Source organism: Vanessa cardui, chromosome 17, assembly GCF_905220365.1.
Source record: "Vanessa cardui chromosome 17, ilVanCard2.1, whole genome shotgun sequence".
NCBI classification, from domain to species: domain Eukaryota; kingdom Metazoa; phylum Arthropoda; class Insecta; order Lepidoptera; family Nymphalidae; genus Vanessa; species Vanessa cardui.
In genome coordinates this window covers 4,131,961-4,150,949 of record NC_061139.1, presented here as the reverse complement: position 1 = coordinate 4,150,949, position 18,989 = coordinate 4,131,961, and the positions used below count along the sequence as shown (strand labels likewise).

The following is an 18,989-nucleotide window of genomic DNA, read 5'->3' as shown; positions in this document are numbered from 1 at the left end:
AGAGGACTTCTACGGCCGGTTATACGCATCGCATGCATCTCGACCTGATCCCGAAAATGAGGATCCTAGAGCTACATTAACACGCCATTTCTCCGAAGACCTGCCTGAAGTCAGTATTGGCGAAATCGAGACTGCTCTTGGACAGCTTAAAAATGGAAAAGCCCCTGGAGAGGACGGCGTTACCACAGAGCTATTAAAAGCGGGAGGTAAACCGGTACTTAGGGAACTTCAGACGCTTTTTAACTCTGTCCTCTTCGAAGGGAGAACTCCGGAGGCGTGGAGTAGGAGTGTGGTCGTCCTGTTCTTCAAAAAGGGAGACAAAACCCTGCTGAAGAACTATCGTCCCATATCCCTACTGAGCCATGTCTATAAGCTGTTTTCAAGAGTGATCACGAACCGTCTTGCGCGAAGATTCGACGAATTCCAACCCCCGGAGCAGGCCGGGTTTCGGACCGGATACGGCACCATAGACCACATCCATACAGTGCGGCAGATTATACAGAAGTCCCATGAGTATAATCGGCCCCTGTGTCTTGCATTCGTGGACTATGAGAAGGCCTTTGACTCGGTTGAAATCTGGGCTGTTCTGGAGTCCCTGCAGCGTTGCCAAGTTGATTGGCGATACATCCAAGTGATGAGATGTCTCTACGAAGCTGCCACCATGTCCGTCCGAGTACAAAATCAGCAAACAAATCCCATACCATTGCATCGAGGAGTGAGACAAGGGGACGTTATTTCCCCCAAATTGTTCACTAATGCAATGGAGGATATGTTCAAGACGCTGAACTGGAAAGGACGTGGCATTAACATCAATGGCGAATACATCTCTCACTTGAGATTCGCAGACGACATCGTCATCGTGGCAGAAACGCTGCAGGACCTACAACAAATGCTGAACGAGCTGGCTGATTCTTCTATGCGTATCGGCCTACGGATGAACTTGGATAAAACCAAGGTCATGTTCAATGAACATGTTCTACCGGAACCGACTACGATACACGGTACCGTTCTCGAAGTTGTTCAAAAATATGTCTACCTCGGGCAGACTCTGCGATTAGGTAGAAACAACCTTGAGGACGAGGTGAATAGAAGAATTCAGCTGGGTTGGGCAGCGTTTGGGAAGTTACGTCGAATCCTAACATCGTCGATCCCACAGTGCCTTAAGACGAAAGTCTTCAATCAGTGCGTCCTACCCGTCATGACATACGGAGCCGAAACGTGGACACTCACGACAAGGCTGGTCCACCAACTTAAAGTCGCTCAGCGTGCTATGGAAAGGGCTATGCTCGGCGTTTCTTTGAGGGATCGCATCAGAAATGAGGTTATCCGTCAAAGAACCAAAGTCATCGACATAGCCCACCGGATTAGTAAGCTGAAGTGGCAGTGGGCTGGTCATATTTGTCGTAGAACCGACAACCGTTGGGGAAAACGTGTTCTAGAGTGGAGACCGCGTCTCGGCAAACGTAGTGTAGGACGTCCTCAGGCACGATGGAGTGACGATATACGCAAGGCGGCAGGCAGGAGCTGGATGCGAGTAGCCGGAGAAAGACCACAGTGGCGTGCACTGGGAGAGGCCTATGTCCAACAGTGGACAAAAATAGGCTGTTGATGAGTGCCAAATTTATCTTAAGATATATCTGTAGCATTGAATTATGGATGAACTTTTGCATGTGTTAATGTTGTTGATGATCATGATTCTGCTGATAATCAGGAACAACAGTGATAATTACTATGAGCAAAGAATGTCAAGTGAGACTTAACTCACATTACTCCGCTGATATTGGTAGGGACATTATTCTTTGAAGATATTTTATAGGCAGAGAATGTCAAATGAGACTGTACTATTCATGAAAAAAAACTAACATATTTTCAAATCATTTATTGAAACAATAAGTTTACAAAGAAAGCACTGATTTTAAATCATGATACCAAATAATTCAATAAACTAAATTCAAAAGTTATGCTTATCTACTTCAAATATGTTACTATACAATTGATTACTAAACGGATTATAATATCAATTAACAAAATCGACTTAATCCTTTACATCGTCTCCGATACGCTCATACATGTCATCACCAGTCTGCTTATTGATTCTGTGATACTTATTGACCATGGGTCGGTAATAGTATGCTTGGTAATCATGCCTCTCAGCCATTTTCTTGTGGATTTCCTTCTCCAGAGCTCTCAGTTTTGCTTTCTGAGCTTCCTCATCGATGTAATGCATAAACTTCTCATATTCCTTAAACACAATTAACATGCTTTAAGACACTTTTAGTCATATTAGTTTTCATTTTATTCAAATTATTTCATTAATTATTACATGTATATTAAAGGGTGATGTTACAACGAGATGTAGATGGACAAATCTAACTATGTACCATAGTGTAACAGGTTAATAACAAAAACAGACAGTGACAGAGTCAAGTCTGATTTTGATAAAAACTAAAACCTTTATATTTACTTAATGAAGAATTTATATTACTAGAACAAATTGAACCCGTTGTGTTCATATTATTCCATAGTAAGGATCACATTCTGGGATGAATTAACATATGACAATTTTTTAGGAAAATGTCAAATTTGAATATAATTTCTTTCATTCATATTTTACTTGTACACCAAAAATTTTAAAGCTAAAGTTACTGAGTTATTTAGAATACGAAAATAAATATTTTGTTGCTAACTATATATACATATATAGACTTTTGTATAGAAATATAAATAACAAAATGTTGTTTTTAATATTTCAATTAACTAGAATCAATAAATGTTGAAAAAATAAATACCTGTTGAGGATTATTATGAATATAACGGGCAATGAATCTTGTAATTGGGTGTCGGTGGTACTCCCAATGTTTAGGTTCATAACCTTCGGGAATTGGAGTCAGCTGAGCAGGGCCAATAAAGACATTTGTATAGAAAATAATGGCTCCTACAGGGATCAGGCCAACCATAAGATAGTAGTGTAACATATCCTTGAATTTGTGATATTGCCATCTGAAATGTTTAATAAAATAAATGTTATTAACTTATGAAAATAAAATGTGTAAAATTGGTTAGGTAATCACTACTACTGTCATATACCTTGATGGCTGCAAAGCCATAGTTTTATGGCCATGTCCGGCATTTAATGTTTTTCCCACGGAGAAATTAACATTTTGAATTACAAATGGTGTTTTAATATTATTTTTAAAAAGGCTTGTGCCGAAAGATCGGCCTAAACCACTCCAGGACACCATTTTTATTATGAAGAAACTGACAGTGACACTGACAGCTGACGATATTATTTGGTAGACAGATAATTCCTAACGTTCTAAAACAGTTACTATAATTATTTCGTAAGCATGGAATATTTTATACGGAATGATAAACTGAATAAAAATAGCTATAAACTGTTAATGCTGCTTCACATATACATTTGAAGGAGGATATAAATATATTTTATGTTTGCTATTTGTGCCGAGAAGTCACAGATTATTTCGCCAATGTCACATTATATAGAATAAAAGTGAGGTTAATAAAATAACCCAAAAACAAAATATATACGTGTGAGGTATGGTTTATTGTATTGTTAAAATTACTTAGCTCACGTGTAAGGATTTATTTAAGTCAATTTAAAAAATATACATATACTAACATATTTGCATTTAAATGGAAAATATTAATTGATAATATATAGGTAAATTGCAATAGCATTGTTTTATTATTAGTTTTTACTTCGTAGGATAGTAGGGGTGTACTACCTACCTATTGATATTTAATAACTAATTATATCTAATATTATATAATGGCAACAAATATTTAATGTGAGAACTAGGATTATATTATAATATAAAGATAAATAAAATAAATGGAAAATAAATTATTTTACCACCTGTTGATGCTACAATAAAAGAGCTTAAAAAGAAAACACATCCAACAGTATTGATTTTCGCATTGAGCATGCTCCGCGGCGCGAGTCGACTGATAAGCGAAACACCCACTCGCCAACTTATAAAATACGCAGTTTACTGAAATCCAGAATTTCCCTTTCATCGTAGATCTTGTTTCTGGCAGTATATGTCTATAAATAATTGGTATTTTATTTAAAATCGCGTACGAAGTGAATAAAAATGTATTGTTATCACGGTTGACATGGAAGAACTCCTCCAGGATATCTTCAGAGAAGCTACTGGGCCGAAGTTAATCTCTCTGAAAAAATCATGTCAGGATGCGTTAGGTAAATTAATTACTTTATTTTACAATATTTATTTAAAGGGCACAGTTAAATCAACGAATGATGAATGAAAAGAACAAAATGTTTACCAAAATAATGCTATCTGCCTCATCCGCTCATCCTCCATATTGAAGTAAGACGTCATATGTGGAAACAATGATGTCACACATATTGCAATATAAAAAGCTTTAAATGTAATCATATCTTTAATTTGTCTTTTGAGTTAATACTCAGCAAGTCAGTACTAAAGTTGCATGTTCTTAATTCAAAAAATAAATAATAACGTTTAATAACTGCACGCTCACTTTATGCCAGACTTTATCCATATTATATTATGTATTAACACTATTAACGCTATATTCGTGATTATAACAAAAACGATTAATAAGTTTACGATTCTTGTCTTTCGCAATAGTAACAAAGTTATAAGCCTACAGTCATATCGGATTTGAATCACTGATTGAATAATAACAAAAGGATGTTTCTGTAGTTAATTTTGAAAAAGCAACACCGAATTCGATATTTGTCGGTATTTACGCTTATGCGTCTCGATAAGTACCTACATATTGCCATGTACTTACCGAGACACATAAGTGGCAAGTACATAAAATAGCCCTTGGACGTACAGTAAATCCGTATAAACTCTTTCGGGATTATATAAAAATCATAGAATAGAGGAAGCATGTTTTCAAGCACTCGTGCACTATAATGTACTTGAGATTTGTTGTAGGAAAACATTATTATGATTGAGCTTATACTTCATGACGACCTCTGTGGTCGCGTAGTGTGTACACCGGTTTTCACGGGTACGCCACTCCGAAGTCCCGGATTCGATGTCTGGCCGAGTTAATATTGAAAATGTTCATTAGTTTTCTATGTTGTCTTGGGTCTGGGTGTTTGCAGTACAGTCGTTACTTTTGATTTTCCATTACACAAGTGCTTTAGTTACTTACATTGGGATCAGAGTAATGTACGTGATGTTGTCCCATATTTATTTATTTATTACGGCGACAAATTAAAACACTATATCATGAAATCGATTACAAAATAAACTAAATTAAATTATGCAATTTGTTAACAGAAGTGCTATGTATGCAAGAAAGCAGCCGGCGGGCGTCGTACGAGCTGCGGCGCGCGTGCCTGCTGCCGCTGCAGATCGCGCTCGAGACCAAGCGCCCCCGCCTAGTCGCATTCGCGCTCCAGGGCTTTCATGTATGCCATATTATCATACTGAATTTTACCAAATTTAAAGTTCCATTAAAAGTAAAATTAATTTATTGTAATGTGTGTGTTTACTCCATATATGTATCATATGATATATTTTTCTCACTATTTAGAGCATGTTTTATTCATTACAGTTATTGAATACGGGATATTTACCATGCTTTTTTTTTATTTTGGTTGGTGGAGCTCGATATTTTGACATTATCTACGAATTACTCGTTCAAAAGACTGTCCAGTCTCGTATTAAATAACAGTAATAATACAAATAGCCATGTTAATTTTCTTGAGCAATTAATTTAAATCTTTTTACGGTTGAACTTTAATTATTAGGTATAAAAAAATAATTATAATATTATAATTTATTATAATTTATTATAAAAAAAAATAATTTTTATAAACACAAATGTTACCCATAAGTCAAAACTCAGTGGTACTTACGCGGACTTGATGATTCGTGATCGGAGTAAATCCACTCGTTTTACTTGCTGGACCATTTGTAGATTGTCTGATATTAATAATAATTGTTGTTTGACAGAAAATACTACGTGATGATCGCTTCCACCGCGGTATTGAGCCGGAAGATGATTCGCTATGGATGCCATCCCAGTTGTTATGTGCCACCACATCTGTCATGTATCATCTACCAGATACGCAGGTAATCGAGCGTTGGTGCTGTTACATATTTCTTTCATCGCGTTATTTAAAATCGAGTTAATTTTTATTGATTCTTAGGATTTGATAAATCTTCCGATGCAGATTATTTTTACGAAGAAGATTTCGTCATATTTTTGACAAATATTATACATAGACGTTTATTTTAATCCAACTGACATGTTATTGTGATAATTTGTCATTTTACAAAACCATTGTGGTGTGCAGAAGAATCGTCAGTTTTTTAATCGACTTTTAAAATAAAAGAGGTGGAGGTCATCGTTTGTGCTTTCGAATTTCCTCTCATTGTAAATTGATTACAATGATAATATATTGTAAATGCGTAATTCTTTTTTTAAAAAGCTGTTGGATAATATTTTACGTAAATTGAAAATATTAAATTATGTACAGAATTAAAAAGAGCATTGACTCAAAAATAAAGACAGCTCCTAATATGAAATAGGTCTTACAACTGTAGCCCTCTGGTCAGGTGCAAATATTCCGCATGTATCTATCGATGGCGCTGTCCCCGCGGCGCACGCTCAACGGGCGGCTGTGCGTGTGGGCGTGCGGGCGCTGCGGCGAGGCGGCGGGCGCGGCGCCGCACGTGGCGGCCGCCGCTCGAGCCGCCGCCGCGCAGATGCTGAGAGCATATTGCGCTCAATTGGGTAAGTGGCGCGGAAATTAGTTGAAGATGACCGATATCAAACATTATAAACAGACTCTAAACCATTATTTAAGTTGTAAATATATTATGACTATAACTAACAAATTGAAAAATACAAATTTGATATTGAAAACATCGTGAGGAAACCTGCATGTGATAAATTTCATAGAAATTCTAACACATGTGTATTCCATCAACCCGCATTGGAACAGCGTTGTGGAATATGTTCCTAACCTTCTGCTCAAAGGGAGAAGAGGCCTTTAGCTCAGCAGTGGGAATTTACAGGCTGTTGTTGTTGTTGTAACAAATTATCGAGTATAACTGAAAAACATGATGAATTTTATATTATTATTTCCCTCAACAATATTTAGCACGCTTGTCGAAAATGTAAAAAAGGAGCTCAATTTTTAATACTCATTACTAAGACACCGTGTAAAGTTAATAAATTTATAATCCAATGTATTCTTGGAACGTTTGAAATATTTCAGATGAAGAATGTCAAGAGCTGCTCACAGAAGGGTCACCACTCGGAAGAAACCACATCGTCGCAGTGGGATGTTACAGCGAAGTGATACCGGTCATACAATACTTATGCAGCAGACTGGCAGAAACTCAGCTGTGAGTTATTTTCCCTATAAAAATCGTTTAGTTAGCTATGACCACATAATTCATTTGTTTTTTATAATATTTCAGAATACCAAAACAAAACCCACTGGCATTGTTCTTCTTGGATTGTTTGCTGACTCTGATGTCGAGTCTTTCTGCGCGAGTGAGTGGTAACTCGCATTTCACGACATTTCTGTGGCAAAAGTTTTGTCCATCACTCATATCCTTCTTGGGTACGCCGAGAGTTGACAAAAATATAAAATCAAGGTAACAGTACGATTATATATTCAATTTATTTTAAGCGTCAAATCTTATCAGTTTCATTATAGTAAAATTCGTAAAATTACAATTTATTTTAATTACTTAAATAATTCGGAGTAGATTTTTTTCGGTAAAATCATATTATATTTTATATGCTATAGATTCATTTTATAATTTTGACTGTATTCTATTTTTCTTGAAGTTCTAAAAACGTGATAATCGAAAACGTTAAAATATTGGTTGGACTATCCTATGCCCTTACTTTCTAAGTACCAAAAAGTATTGAAAAGTTTGCCCGAAATATGATTACGATTTTTTCTAGTACTATCTACATCGTTCGTTTGTTTGATTGCAGGGAACACGATGGTCACTTAGTTGATGACTCTGGCAGAGGATCTGGTGCATTAGTTTGTGCTCCCAGCTTCAATAGCAAGCAAGCAAAAGCTATTTACAGGTACAGATTTAAAGTTCTAACAAACAAAATCGCAAAAAAAATCAAAACGAGGCGATCAAAATGCTATACATTACTCGTCCTATAACAGAAGAGTAAATTATGTATTAGCGTCATAAAAGATAGGTACTATTACAAGTAATTATTAAAAGTGCATCTAATATAATAAGATAATCACTGTTAATTAAAAATTGAACAAATTATATGAATTAATAAAAACCATTAAACTTTACTGAACTACAAAACCGAGTATGATTTAGTGTCTTTTTTTCATTACCGCTACTAATAGAGCTCTAACAGAGCACTCTCAATAATCTCCTAAATATAACTCATGTACTATTATTTATTATTGTTAATAATTTCTACAGCATCGCCAACCAATTGGTTCGTCTCGTGGGCTCCACATCAAACCTACGACCGGTGCTTGAGGCATTGTACCACAGAATGCTGCTTTACCCGCCCGTACAACACCGCGTGGAACCTTTGCGTAGTGTTCGTGAAATGCTTCACAATCCAAAGAGGTTATGCCAACTAGTACTCATGAAGAGAGCTGATCATCCTGAACGACATAGCGACGATATGGCTATTATAAGGCTGTGAGTTTCAAAATTGTGTATCCCTTAACTAAGCAAGAATGTCTGATAAATAGGCAATACCTATTTGCATAAAGATTTCTATAAAAATAACATTGATCATTAAAATTACATGGCCTAAAATAAATAAACAATTTTTGAAGTCATTTTAAACTTTTAAACTGTAATTAATAAAATTATGTGCAGGATAATGGATGGTATAGAAGAATGTGGCAGAAGTGGTAATCCAGAAGTGGTGGCCGCTGCTGTGGAATGCGTATTCTCTCTCCTCGATGCCTTAGAGAAACTCTGCTCCGGTTCTGTGGAATACTTGACAGCGGATACAACTACTCTTATATTAAATCACTGGCCCAAGCTGCAGGATGCCGATTATACAGGACCTTTAACTTATCAGACACTGGCAAGACTGCCAAGTCCATATCGGTAATTTTATTTTTTTTAATTATACCTATTTTTGGTCTATAATTATGTTAATAAAAGATAAGGTACCAATTTTATGGATAAACAAACACTTGATGATAATTTAATCTCTTAACAAAGGTAACAAATACAGTAAATCTTTTAAATTTTTCTACAACTTTGTGCATGTTGCGTCAATTAATTCCTAAGGAGATGAGTTTCATTATGTATGTCCGATTTTTTCAGTGACGTCGTTGCTGTACTACAAAGTAATGAATCTAAGGATCACGACTCTTCTGGTAATTAATCTTAATTATTAAAAGCAATTACTATTTTTTTTATGGTATAGGTTAGCCACGAGAATATGGGCCACCTGGTGGTAAGTGGTCACCATCGCCCATAGACAATGACGCTGTAAGAAAAATTAACTATTCCTTACATCGTCAATGTGCCACCAACCGTGGGAACTAAGATGTTATGTCCCTTGTGCCTTTAATTACACTGGCTCACTCACCCTTCAGACCGGAACACAATAACACTAAGTACTGTTATTTGGCGGTAGAATAACTGATGAGTGGGTGGTACGTACCCGGACGGGCATGCGCAAAGCCCTACCACCAAGTAAACTACTAGTAGTAAAACATTTAATTTATATTGCTCTTAAATTATATTCACTCTAGATACATCTGGGCCGGAGAATATCAGCTCTGGAAGCGAAGCTGAAGCAGATTCAGATGCCGATAATGTATTCCTACCGTCGAGAGCGAACAACCCTTCTTCGCCGAAAAACGCACAAAAAGAAACCTTTGTTGATAAAACTAAAACCATACCAAAAACATTGAATCTCGGGAGGTACTTTTTGAGACACCTATAAAATTTTAATATCACTAGAGTTAGTGTTAGTGAAATCCAATTAAAACATTGTTGCATACAATGCATCATCATGATGCAAAGATATTTTCCAAAAACAAATATTTATGCGAATACAAAGAAAATGTATTCTACTTGTGTTCTTGTTCAATAACACTAGTGTTAGGTCTTATATCGAACTATATTTCCAGATGTACAATAACGGAATGCAATGTGGATCTAGAAAGACATAACGCAAGACAATTTGTCAAGACTTTGCAGAACTCTCTTTTACCTAAACTGATCAATCTTAGGACATGTATTGAGGTAAGAATCATACACATATCAAAGAATCAGTAGTCGAAACATTTCGTTTTAGTCACATTAAACTAAAAAGCTAAAAAGTTTGACGAGAAGGGAATAATCAGCCCTTAAATATTTCAAGAATAAACTATCTCCGAAGCTTTTCCAAATTTCCAAAATAAACGAGTATTTATTTTGGAAATTGACAAACCTTCATTTTACTAAACATTTTTTTATTCTACTGGTATAAATCATATAACCTTACCAAATAACCATAATTACCATTCTTCTATCTTCCAACAAAGGTGGATGAAGCAATGCAGGACTTTGCCTCGAAGTGCTGTCAACACAACGCCTCTCAACCTCCAGCTACAGTCTGCATCATGAACGCGGATGGCGTTTATTTGGCCACTTACGCTGCACTGCTTCTTACACTGAAACAACGACGCACAAGATACTACAGTGACAACACTGTGAGTATTGGCCTCTAATTCTATACCACCTTGCACATATTCGAGATGTCGAGAGTCAAGATGGCCCAGTGGGAGTCGAGATGGCCCAGTGGTTAGGACGCGTGCATCTTAACCGATGATTATGGGTTCAAACCCAGGCAAGCACCGCTGATTCATGTGCTTAATTTTTCTTTATAATTCGTCTCGTGCTCAGCGGTGAAGGAAAACATCGTGAGGAAACCTGCATGTGACAAATTTCATAGAAATTCTGCCACATGTGTATTCCACCAACCCGCATTGGAACAGCGTGGTGGAATATGTTCCAAACCTTCTCCTCAAAGGGAGAGGAGGGCTTTAGCCCAGCAGTGGGAATTTACAGGCTGTTGTTGTTGCACATATTGTCAATGTAAACGTCTGTGAGTTAAAACAGTACCCTTACATATAAATCAAAATGTTTCTAACTTTAGAAAATTCAAGTGCCTCTAACAGAAGACGAATTCGTTGACGAAGTTCAGGGAAGCGGGGTGTTGGTGTATTTATCAGCGACATGGTTGCGTGAGTTGTATCAGCAAGTTCTGGCAACTGATCTGTTGAAGGATGTGCCTACAGCTGAGCATCCACTCATACATTTACTATCAGGTACACAAAATAATATATTTACACACATTAATACATGTATTCTTCTTTACTTATGATCTTGTTGCTTTCATTTATATATTACATTATATTTCTGTATTTCGGACAGATTTGGGAGGCTTAGACCAGAATCCAGTTATGTCTGACTGGCAGAAGCTTAAAGAAGTTTCCATGATTTACAACAATGTAAACGATTCGCAAGAATATCGGGCTAGCTTGCGCTGGTCTAGAAGGTACTATTTACTTTCTCACAATTATGATATGGCTGTATCATATACCGTACCATATAGTACGTTATTATTTTTTTTAGTGTCATATTTACTCATCAAATTATACTTATATGTGTACTATTACAAAAAAAGTGTTTCCTGTTCTACAATATGTTTTTTATGTATTTAATTTATTAAAATATTCTTATACCCAATATTACTCTTAACCGGTATTTCCAATGACTTATTTATTGTTTATATTTTTAGAATATTGACTTGCATTTGGGATTCCATGGTCACAGTTTTGAGCGGTCCACTGACTGGGTACAGAAATAAAAAACATAAACTCCATGGAATAATAAAGACTAAAATCAATACTTTCGGTAAAAGGAAGCGTATTGCTTGGGAAGGTTTGACGATTCAGTGCTTGGAGGGACTGCATAAGGTAATTCATATGACAAAAAACATAAAAAAAATAAAAAGTGCTGGTAAACAAAATACTCATTATGTCGTTTTTCGTTATTTTCAGGCCGCAAGAATAAGCACAACCCTAAGCCTTCAGAATCGCTGCAGCAGCATTTTAGCACTTTTGGCTAATTCAGCTATTTCCCAACCAGCTAATGGAAAGATTTTATCAACGCATGCATTGTCACTCGACATTTTAATTTCAGGTAAGACTTATTTCATAGATATTTTATATAATTTTATTTATATATATTTTTTATTTATTAGGTAAGTCAACTCAAAGAGTCAAATAATTTTAACAATTATAAGTTTCTTTTATAAACGACTGTGCAAAATTATATAGCTGGAAAAGCCTAAAACTAATGGGAGAATACACCTTCACAATATATTCCTATTAAGTCGAATAAACGTGACCGATAACTTTTTTTGAAATTCGAATTTATAATTTTTAATCAAAATTGAAAATGAAATGCTTAACGAGTTCGAATATAAATCCAACACCTTAATTTTATTATTATTAACAATATCCGTCATATATTTAACATATCCCAATATTCCAGGTGGCCTCGAACTGGGATCTAAAGCGCCGGAATGTTGGGAGCATATATTCGCAGCTTGTCAGTACGTGTCAAGCTTCGAACATTCCTTGTTCGGTCAGCAAGGTAATAATGCGACGCCAATAGTTACGATGCAAACAGGAAGGAACAAGACTGTCTCCATACTACAGGCTGATGCAAAGATGACTTTGGATGGAAGAGACGATGAAACCTGGTAAGTACACCACGTAACAGAAGAAGAGTACATTATTATAAATAATAGAACCGCAAAGTACAGCTCTATGAAACTGTTTGCATGAGTACTATTAAAAATATATTAATTTAAAAAGTTTCTGAAGAAACTTTTTAAAGATGGAAGAGACTCAAGAATTTGATTGTAATGTAATACGCCAAACCATTAATATAACCTCAAAAGTTTGGTTATTATTAAAATTACTTTTACTATTGTTTGTAACCGTTTTCTTATGTTTTCTTTTTTAGCGTTGATATTTTCAACTTCTTACAACCGGTGCTCGAGAATAATTCAAATAACGACATGTCCGTGGCGAAGATTGTGGAAACTTGCCGACAAGAGGTAAAAAAATATTTAACTAGTGCACTCAAATTATTATTATTTGAAAGTACTCTATAAAACCTTTTTATGTCCCTTGTCAGCGTCTTTTATAACTAGATGAATTCATGGGCACTCCGTTTCAGGGCGGCAACGTGATCTCAGGCGCGGGCGCGGCGCGCGTGTGCTGCGCGCTGTCGGCGGCGGCCGACGCGCTGTTCACGCGCCTCGCCGCCACCACCACGCTTCCGGCGCTGCGGGCGGCGCTGCAGCGACTCGTTGCGCACAATCATAGACTGGTACGAACCTAGATTCGTGTGAATTAAATTCGAATGTGACAAAATGACGTATGACCCTATTGAATAAATTAGTGCAGATGTATCCTCAACTTATTTAACTACTTTCGACGGTATGTTTCGCAATCGCTTTCAGGTTACTACTTTTTTAGGCACTATAGCTGTTGTCTACAAGACAATTACTGACTATTACTGACTATATCAGAGTAACTTGATGAAATCATTTCCGTTCCTTCTTCTATAAAACCGAGAAGGTTATAACCCATTGAAATAAAATTAGTTTTAATGGATTTATTTTTTTATTTATTATTTTCGCGTATATTAATTATTTTTATCATCGTTTCGAGCACTTTACAGCGTTCGTGGTCACGGGTAGACTACAGTCCAAACAGCGTTCGTGGTCACGGGTAGACTACTGTAATAATCGCGAAAATCTAAGACAACATTAGGTTATAACCTAAAATTTGTATATTTACGATATGTAACATTACTTCAGCTGTTCTCGTCCTGGGAGACGGATGTGGCGAACAACAACGCGACGTGGTGGCGGCGCGGCCGGGCGGGCGCGGGGGCGGGCGCGTCGGGGGGCGAGGCGGCGCGCGCGCTGTGCCGCGCGGGAGACGTCGCGCTGCGCTGCCTGCGCGCCGCCAGGCCACTTGCGCACCGCATGGCCATATGGACAGTCGTGGGGCCGCACTTTATGCAGGTACACAAAAGAACAATGTGCTTAAAAAGTTTTTTTTTAATTGTTCTTTCATAACCAAAATATAACACTAATTTCCAAGAACCTTAAGTATCCACCACACCACATATTGATCGTTTTCACCACACTTAATACTGCAAAACTTCTCCTCAAGACCATATTGAAGCATTTCCGATTTTTTTTAATTGACGCTTTATTTGGTACTATATATATTTTTATAAAACTCAAAAATAGAATCTGCATTACAGGCGGCGTGCCACAAGGATATTCAAATATCAAGTTTGGCCATACAATGTTTGCACGACTGCGCGACCGCCTTGCTTAATCAGCAAGTAGAACTTCCTCATTTCCATTTCAATGAAGCTTTGTTGAAGCCTTTTGAAAATCTTCTATGCCTGGAACTATGTGATGATGACATACAGGTACAGTACAGTACAATATTTTATGTTTTAACTGTTACTGATGCCCATTAAAGTAAAACTAATAATGATTATGATGTTTTCATTATAGGAACAAATAATTTCGTGCATCTGTGAATTCGTGGAAACGAATAGAATGGAGATTCGATCTGGGTGGCGTCCATTATTTAATACACTGCGAGCAGCAAACAACTCCAATCAATATTCAGCTATTCTTGAAATATTTAAAGTATTCCTCAATACAGATAACACATTAGTATTCGCTAATGCAGCACTTGACTGTATTCTGTGTCTTTTAAGCCATATAAAGGGACTTCATTATGAAGATACACAAACTAATGAAGCAAAGCCAAAAAAGGCCACAACTCCACAGCAGCCAAAACCAAGCCTGAGCCTTAAGTTTTCTAAGAATAGTAAATTTATTCCTCTTAACGAAGAAAAATCAGAAAAAGTTATTGTAGATATGTGTAGGGAAGCATTATATCACTTAGAAAATTGCGCTGATATTTTAACAATGATGTATAATATGCCGAAATGCCCAATTTTTAATACAGGTAACCGAATAAAAGGCGATTTGCCCTTATCTGTTGTGGATCCAATCATACCAAGTGGTTCGCTCGATGTAACCAAGTACATTGTAAATGGAAATTTTGACGAGGAATTATTGTCATACAAAAAGTTATCAACAAGTCTACCACCCTCGAATACAACAAATAATTGTTTGCTAAAACTCGACAAACCTAGTAACATCCTTAAGGTTTGGTATGTTTTGATAGACGGCTTAATTTCGGCAACTGTCGTGTGTTCTAAGAAGAATCAACCGGCGGCTATGGAAACACTTTTCAAATTATTAAAAAACATATCCGATGTTCCTGGTACTCATTTTGGTTTACATTGCATAAACCATTTACTATTACCAACTGTACAAAATTGGTTGCGACAAATAGCAAACGTTAATACGCACTGGGATAGCATAATGCCAAATTTCAAACAATGCTGTGGTATGACTACAGACACTTTTGTTATATACTTACACCAGTTACAACAAATTAATATTGAAAGAGCTACTACTGACGAAAAGGGTGAAGGATTATTAACAGAACCAATCGAAAGCTCAGAGGCAACCTTTGCTTTAAAACAAATAATGCTCATCTTAGTAGAATGTATTGCTCAGCCGCAAGAACCAATAGCAAGATTGGGAGCGTCGTGTATACGACACATAATTTTGACTTCTGGGCATCTTCTAACAGACAATCAGTGGGAAATAATTTGTACAAGTTTACATAGAGCTTGTAATGTTAGTTTGAGTCCACTTAAACAATTGACTTATGCTTTCAAAGAAAATTCTAACAGTTTTTATGGAGACTTGGCTATCGTAAAAGTTGCAGCGAGGCGAGATTGTTCTGTAAATGACAATGTCAGATTACATGCGATGGCGCAACAGGTGTTCTTGACTGATCAGCTTAGAGGCGATAGTCAAATAAAACAAGCATCTAAAAACTCTTCTCAAAATTTAATTGACGATCGTAGTTACATATTCCTTATTTATCTTCAAGAGTCCGCCAATTCTCTTAATCCTGACTTATTTACTGTTAGAATACCTAACAGGGGATTAGTCGTAGGATTGCTCGCTCACCAAATACTGGTGCAAATTATTGCTACGGTACTGATACAATCATCATCAGATGTCTTTCATGGAATCAACAGCATTTTGTTAGAGAGTTTTAAGAGCGGCACAAATGTATGTAATTACAAATTCTTTTTAAATAAGGATAATATCGACCTTCTGCTCAGAAGTTTGGAATTGTCTTACACAAGAGCTATGCAATTCGATTCAAGACCGGGACTAAAATTTCTGGTCCAAAAAGTATCAAACTTAGACCATGCGGCTAACCTTTATAAACAAACGTCTTCGTCATGGCTTATTAAAATTATAGCACTTACAGAAATATTTTTCAGTGGTGTATTGAAATTTAAAATGAAGCCCACAGACGTATCTATCGTACTGAATAATTACAAAACTACTTTAAATATGACTTTAGAGTACGATCAATTTGTCATGAAAATATTTGACTTAAAGGCCACGTGGGATTTGCTTTGTTCCAACTACGTAAAACACTTGATAAACATTACCGATTTTGATGATCTTGACCATATTAAGGATATAATCTCATGTAGTTCAGAAGAATCCGATTCATCTTCTAATAACTATGATAATTTCTACTCTCAAGAGCCGACAGACGTAACTGATGAAACGCTATCACAAGAACATAATAAGCTCACCTCTTCTGAGGATGTCGAAAAACCTAAGCCATTCACTTTTGCTGACTTCAAAGCTAACGCAATCAATGATGAAGCCGCTACTCCAACATTATTTACTACTAATGATAAAAATACAGAAGAAAATGAAAATACCATTCTCTCTTTTAATGAATCTGAAACAAATATATTAAATGACAAATGCGAGCAAGCGAAGCAAAATCGCAAGTCACTCGATTACCCTCCGACTGACAGCTGTCCTGTTGAAACTAAAAGACGATGCGCGTCTGAAAACAACGACGGCACCAGGAAAGTTAACATTACTATATGTGATGGGCCCACATTTGAAAAGGCTAAAAGTATTGAACCGTTAATTCCTCCGCAGCCTGTGCCACCTGAGATAGAACAACAGAGGACTCTGAGTATTAATAAGGTATGATATAATCTGAACCTTCCGGTATTTGACATTTCATATCTAGAAACTCTTTATAAATCATTAATATTTTAATATTTTTTTAGGACATGGAGGTACAAAGAAATTGTTTCCAGAACATTTTAATGGCATATCTAGAACTGGTTCTGACGTTTCCTTTGGAGCGGTTTCAACTCATTTATCCTGTGCTACAGACTGGATTTATGCAGCTAGCCAAAACGGTCACAGAACCGCAGCTTCTCGATAGAATCAACATATTTTTCGATAAAAAAGACTTAACTGAATTTAGATATAAGTAATTAATCAATTGTGATACTGTAAATGTCACATGTAATATTATATTCCCAGATCAATAAGTGTTGTGCGTAAAATAAAACTATTATATCACGAACCGATCATTATTTTAATTCAGTTCTAAGCGCATAAATACATTTCTCTTATATCGAAATATTCATGTCAACAAAACAACAAAAATAACTGCTTCATATATTTGGTATAAAGACTATATTACTTCGTACGATGTCTTTTGTAAATTCATTACAAATGCTTGTTTCAGTCTATAGAATGTATTGTTACAATAAAATTGCAAATAAAGGCATCTAGTCATATATAAAACTACTCAAAATGGCACGTTTAACTCACAACATTACAATTCTAGAACATCGAATGTGCCCGAGGTAAAGCAGACCAAAGCATTTATAATCTCAAATACTACAATAACGCTAATATATTTGGTGTTTTACGTTCCATATTTACAATTTTTATTTACAATATAACTTTATATACAGTCACCTTTAAGATTTATCTTATGAGAAATACACTGAAATATAAAATTAATAAAACAATAGATATACTTATAGTAGATGCTCCTTGCGTTGGGTGTGTGTGAACAGTTAGGGCATAAGATAACGCACTTAATCCTAAATCACTGGTTATTAAAGCACTTTCTCGATTTATGAGATCAGCCAACTTCTCGGCTTCCAGAACGCACACATGTAACTGTAGATCGGTTGGATTTTTCAAAATCGTTTCAACAGTTACAAAGATTTCCATTTCGATTGTGAGGTATCCCCTTAAAGCACATTCGGCGACTTTCACGTGTCTATCCAGAGCTGATAATACATTGTGGAGGTTAATGACTGTCGCGGATATATTAGTACCATAAAGTGCTCTATCTATTTGCTTTTTCGAATAAAGTATTCTCAGAGCTCCACCACATTTTGGACAGCAAGCGCCAGGAGCAGTGAATCCTAAACAGTTCTCTTTCTTTAATGGAGGACAAATTATCCTATCAAATTGGCACTTGGGTTCCATGAGGTCTGAGATAGGCCCAACGGCATAGCAGGGTCCCACGTAATCAACACTAACATATTCAGCCCACGCAGCGCATTCGGATGTGTACGTTACGCCGTTTACCCCGCAAACAGTAACACTCTGCAATTAAGAGTCATCATTATAATAAATTAATTCTAATAAATTAAAAAGAATATTTATTGACTACCTACAGATGAACATCCCCTTAAACATTGTCCCCAGTAGGCAAGTTTTCTCCCACTCATAACGAGATGGCAGGGGTTCGAGTGGGTGTGTCCATCGGTGTCGCACACCGGCGCTGTGGGCTGAGTGTTGCAGCTTGTAGTGTTTACTGTAATAAAATATTAATTTAAACAAATCAAAGGATAATCAAAGTTCACAGGGTTTGTGACACATTGACAATATAAGGAATACTTCAAATTTTTTACGACGCCGATGTCTTTGGTGGTGGCTATATAGCTTAGGTAGCATTG

The 18,989-nt window shown here is 36.4% G+C and overlaps 3 protein-coding genes across 3 annotated transcripts in view; 1 reads left to right on the top strand and 2 right to left on the bottom strand.

Annotated features, from left to right (window-relative positions):
- Positions 1 to 1,864: 1,864 nt before the first annotated feature.
- LOC124536697 (NADH dehydrogenase [ubiquinone] 1 beta subcomplex subunit 5, mitochondrial) lies at positions 1,865 to 3,376 on the bottom strand. Its single transcript, XM_047113257.1, has 3 exons — positions 3,088 to 3,376; positions 2,790 to 3,000; positions 1,865 to 2,242 (listed from the first exon to the last, which is right to left on the bottom strand). Exons 1-3 carry the CDS (start codon positions 3,240 to 3,242, stop codon positions 2,036 to 2,038), a joined length of 573 nt encoding a protein of 190 aa, XP_046969213.1. The 5' UTR covers positions 3,243 to 3,376; the 3' UTR covers positions 1,865 to 2,035.
- A 645-nt stretch (positions 3,377 to 4,021) lies between these two features.
- On the top strand, positions 4,022 to 17,594 carry LOC124536698 (brefeldin A-inhibited guanine nucleotide-exchange protein 3). Its single transcript, XM_047113259.1, has 24 exons — positions 4,022 to 4,222; positions 5,301 to 5,431; positions 5,979 to 6,098; positions 6,585 to 6,762; positions 7,250 to 7,379; positions 7,455 to 7,634; positions 7,984 to 8,082; positions 8,448 to 8,675; positions 8,859 to 9,095; positions 9,318 to 9,370; positions 9,752 to 9,923; positions 10,133 to 10,247; positions 10,529 to 10,696; positions 11,143 to 11,314; positions 11,421 to 11,544; positions 11,788 to 11,965; positions 12,050 to 12,191; positions 12,546 to 12,756; positions 13,023 to 13,116; positions 13,239 to 13,391; positions 13,885 to 14,094; positions 14,340 to 14,513; positions 14,602 to 17,202; positions 17,289 to 17,594. The coding sequence occupies exons 1-24, from the start codon at positions 4,138 to 4,140 to the stop codon at positions 17,499 to 17,501; spliced, it is 6,168 nt and encodes a 2,055-aa protein (XP_046969215.1). The 5' UTR covers positions 4,022 to 4,137; the 3' UTR covers positions 17,502 to 17,594.
- Positions 17,595 to 17,617: 23 nt separating this feature from the next.
- The window catches only part of LOC124536696 (reversion-inducing cysteine-rich protein with Kazal motifs), a 33,765-nt gene continuing 32,393 nt past the window's right edge, over positions 17,618 to 18,989 (bottom strand). The window contains exons 17-18 of the mRNA XM_047113256.1: positions 18,708 to 18,847; positions 17,618 to 18,636 (exon numbers count right to left, since the gene is read on the bottom strand). Of these exons, the coding sequence (XP_046969212.1) occupies positions 18,004 to 18,636; positions 18,708 to 18,847 (773 nt within the window). The 3' untranslated portion in view covers positions 17,618 to 18,003. The remainder of the gene's footprint in view (positions 18,637 to 18,707; positions 18,848 to 18,989) is intronic.

What these genes read in the sequence shown, in the direction of transcription:
- LOC124536697 (XM_047113257.1), bottom strand. Translation starts at nt 3,242, where the DNA reads ATGGTGTCCTGGAGTGGTTTAGGCCGATCTTTCGGCACAAGCCTTTTT. An exon ending in ATGGCTTTGCAGCCATCAAG is followed by an intron (nt 3,001 to 3,087) that starts GTATATGACAGT and finishes TAAACATTTCAG; the next exon opens with ATGGCAATATCACAAATTCA. An exon ending in TTCATAATAATCCTCAACAG is followed by an intron (nt 2,243 to 2,789) that starts GTATTTATTTTT and finishes ATTGTGTTTAAG; the next exon opens with GAATATGAGAAGTTTATGCA.
- LOC124536698 (XM_047113259.1), top strand. Translation starts at nt 4,138, where the DNA reads ATGGAAGAACTCCTCCAGGATATCTTCAGAGAAGCTACTGGGCCGAAG. An exon ending in TATGTGATGATGACATACAG is followed by an intron (nt 14,514 to 14,601) that starts GTACAGTACAGT and finishes TTTTCATTATAG; the next exon opens with GAACAAATAATTTCGTGCAT. An exon ending in GGACTCTGAGTATTAATAAG is followed by an intron (nt 17,203 to 17,288) that starts GTATGATATAAT and finishes ATATTTTTTTAG; the next exon opens with GACATGGAGGTACAAAGAAA.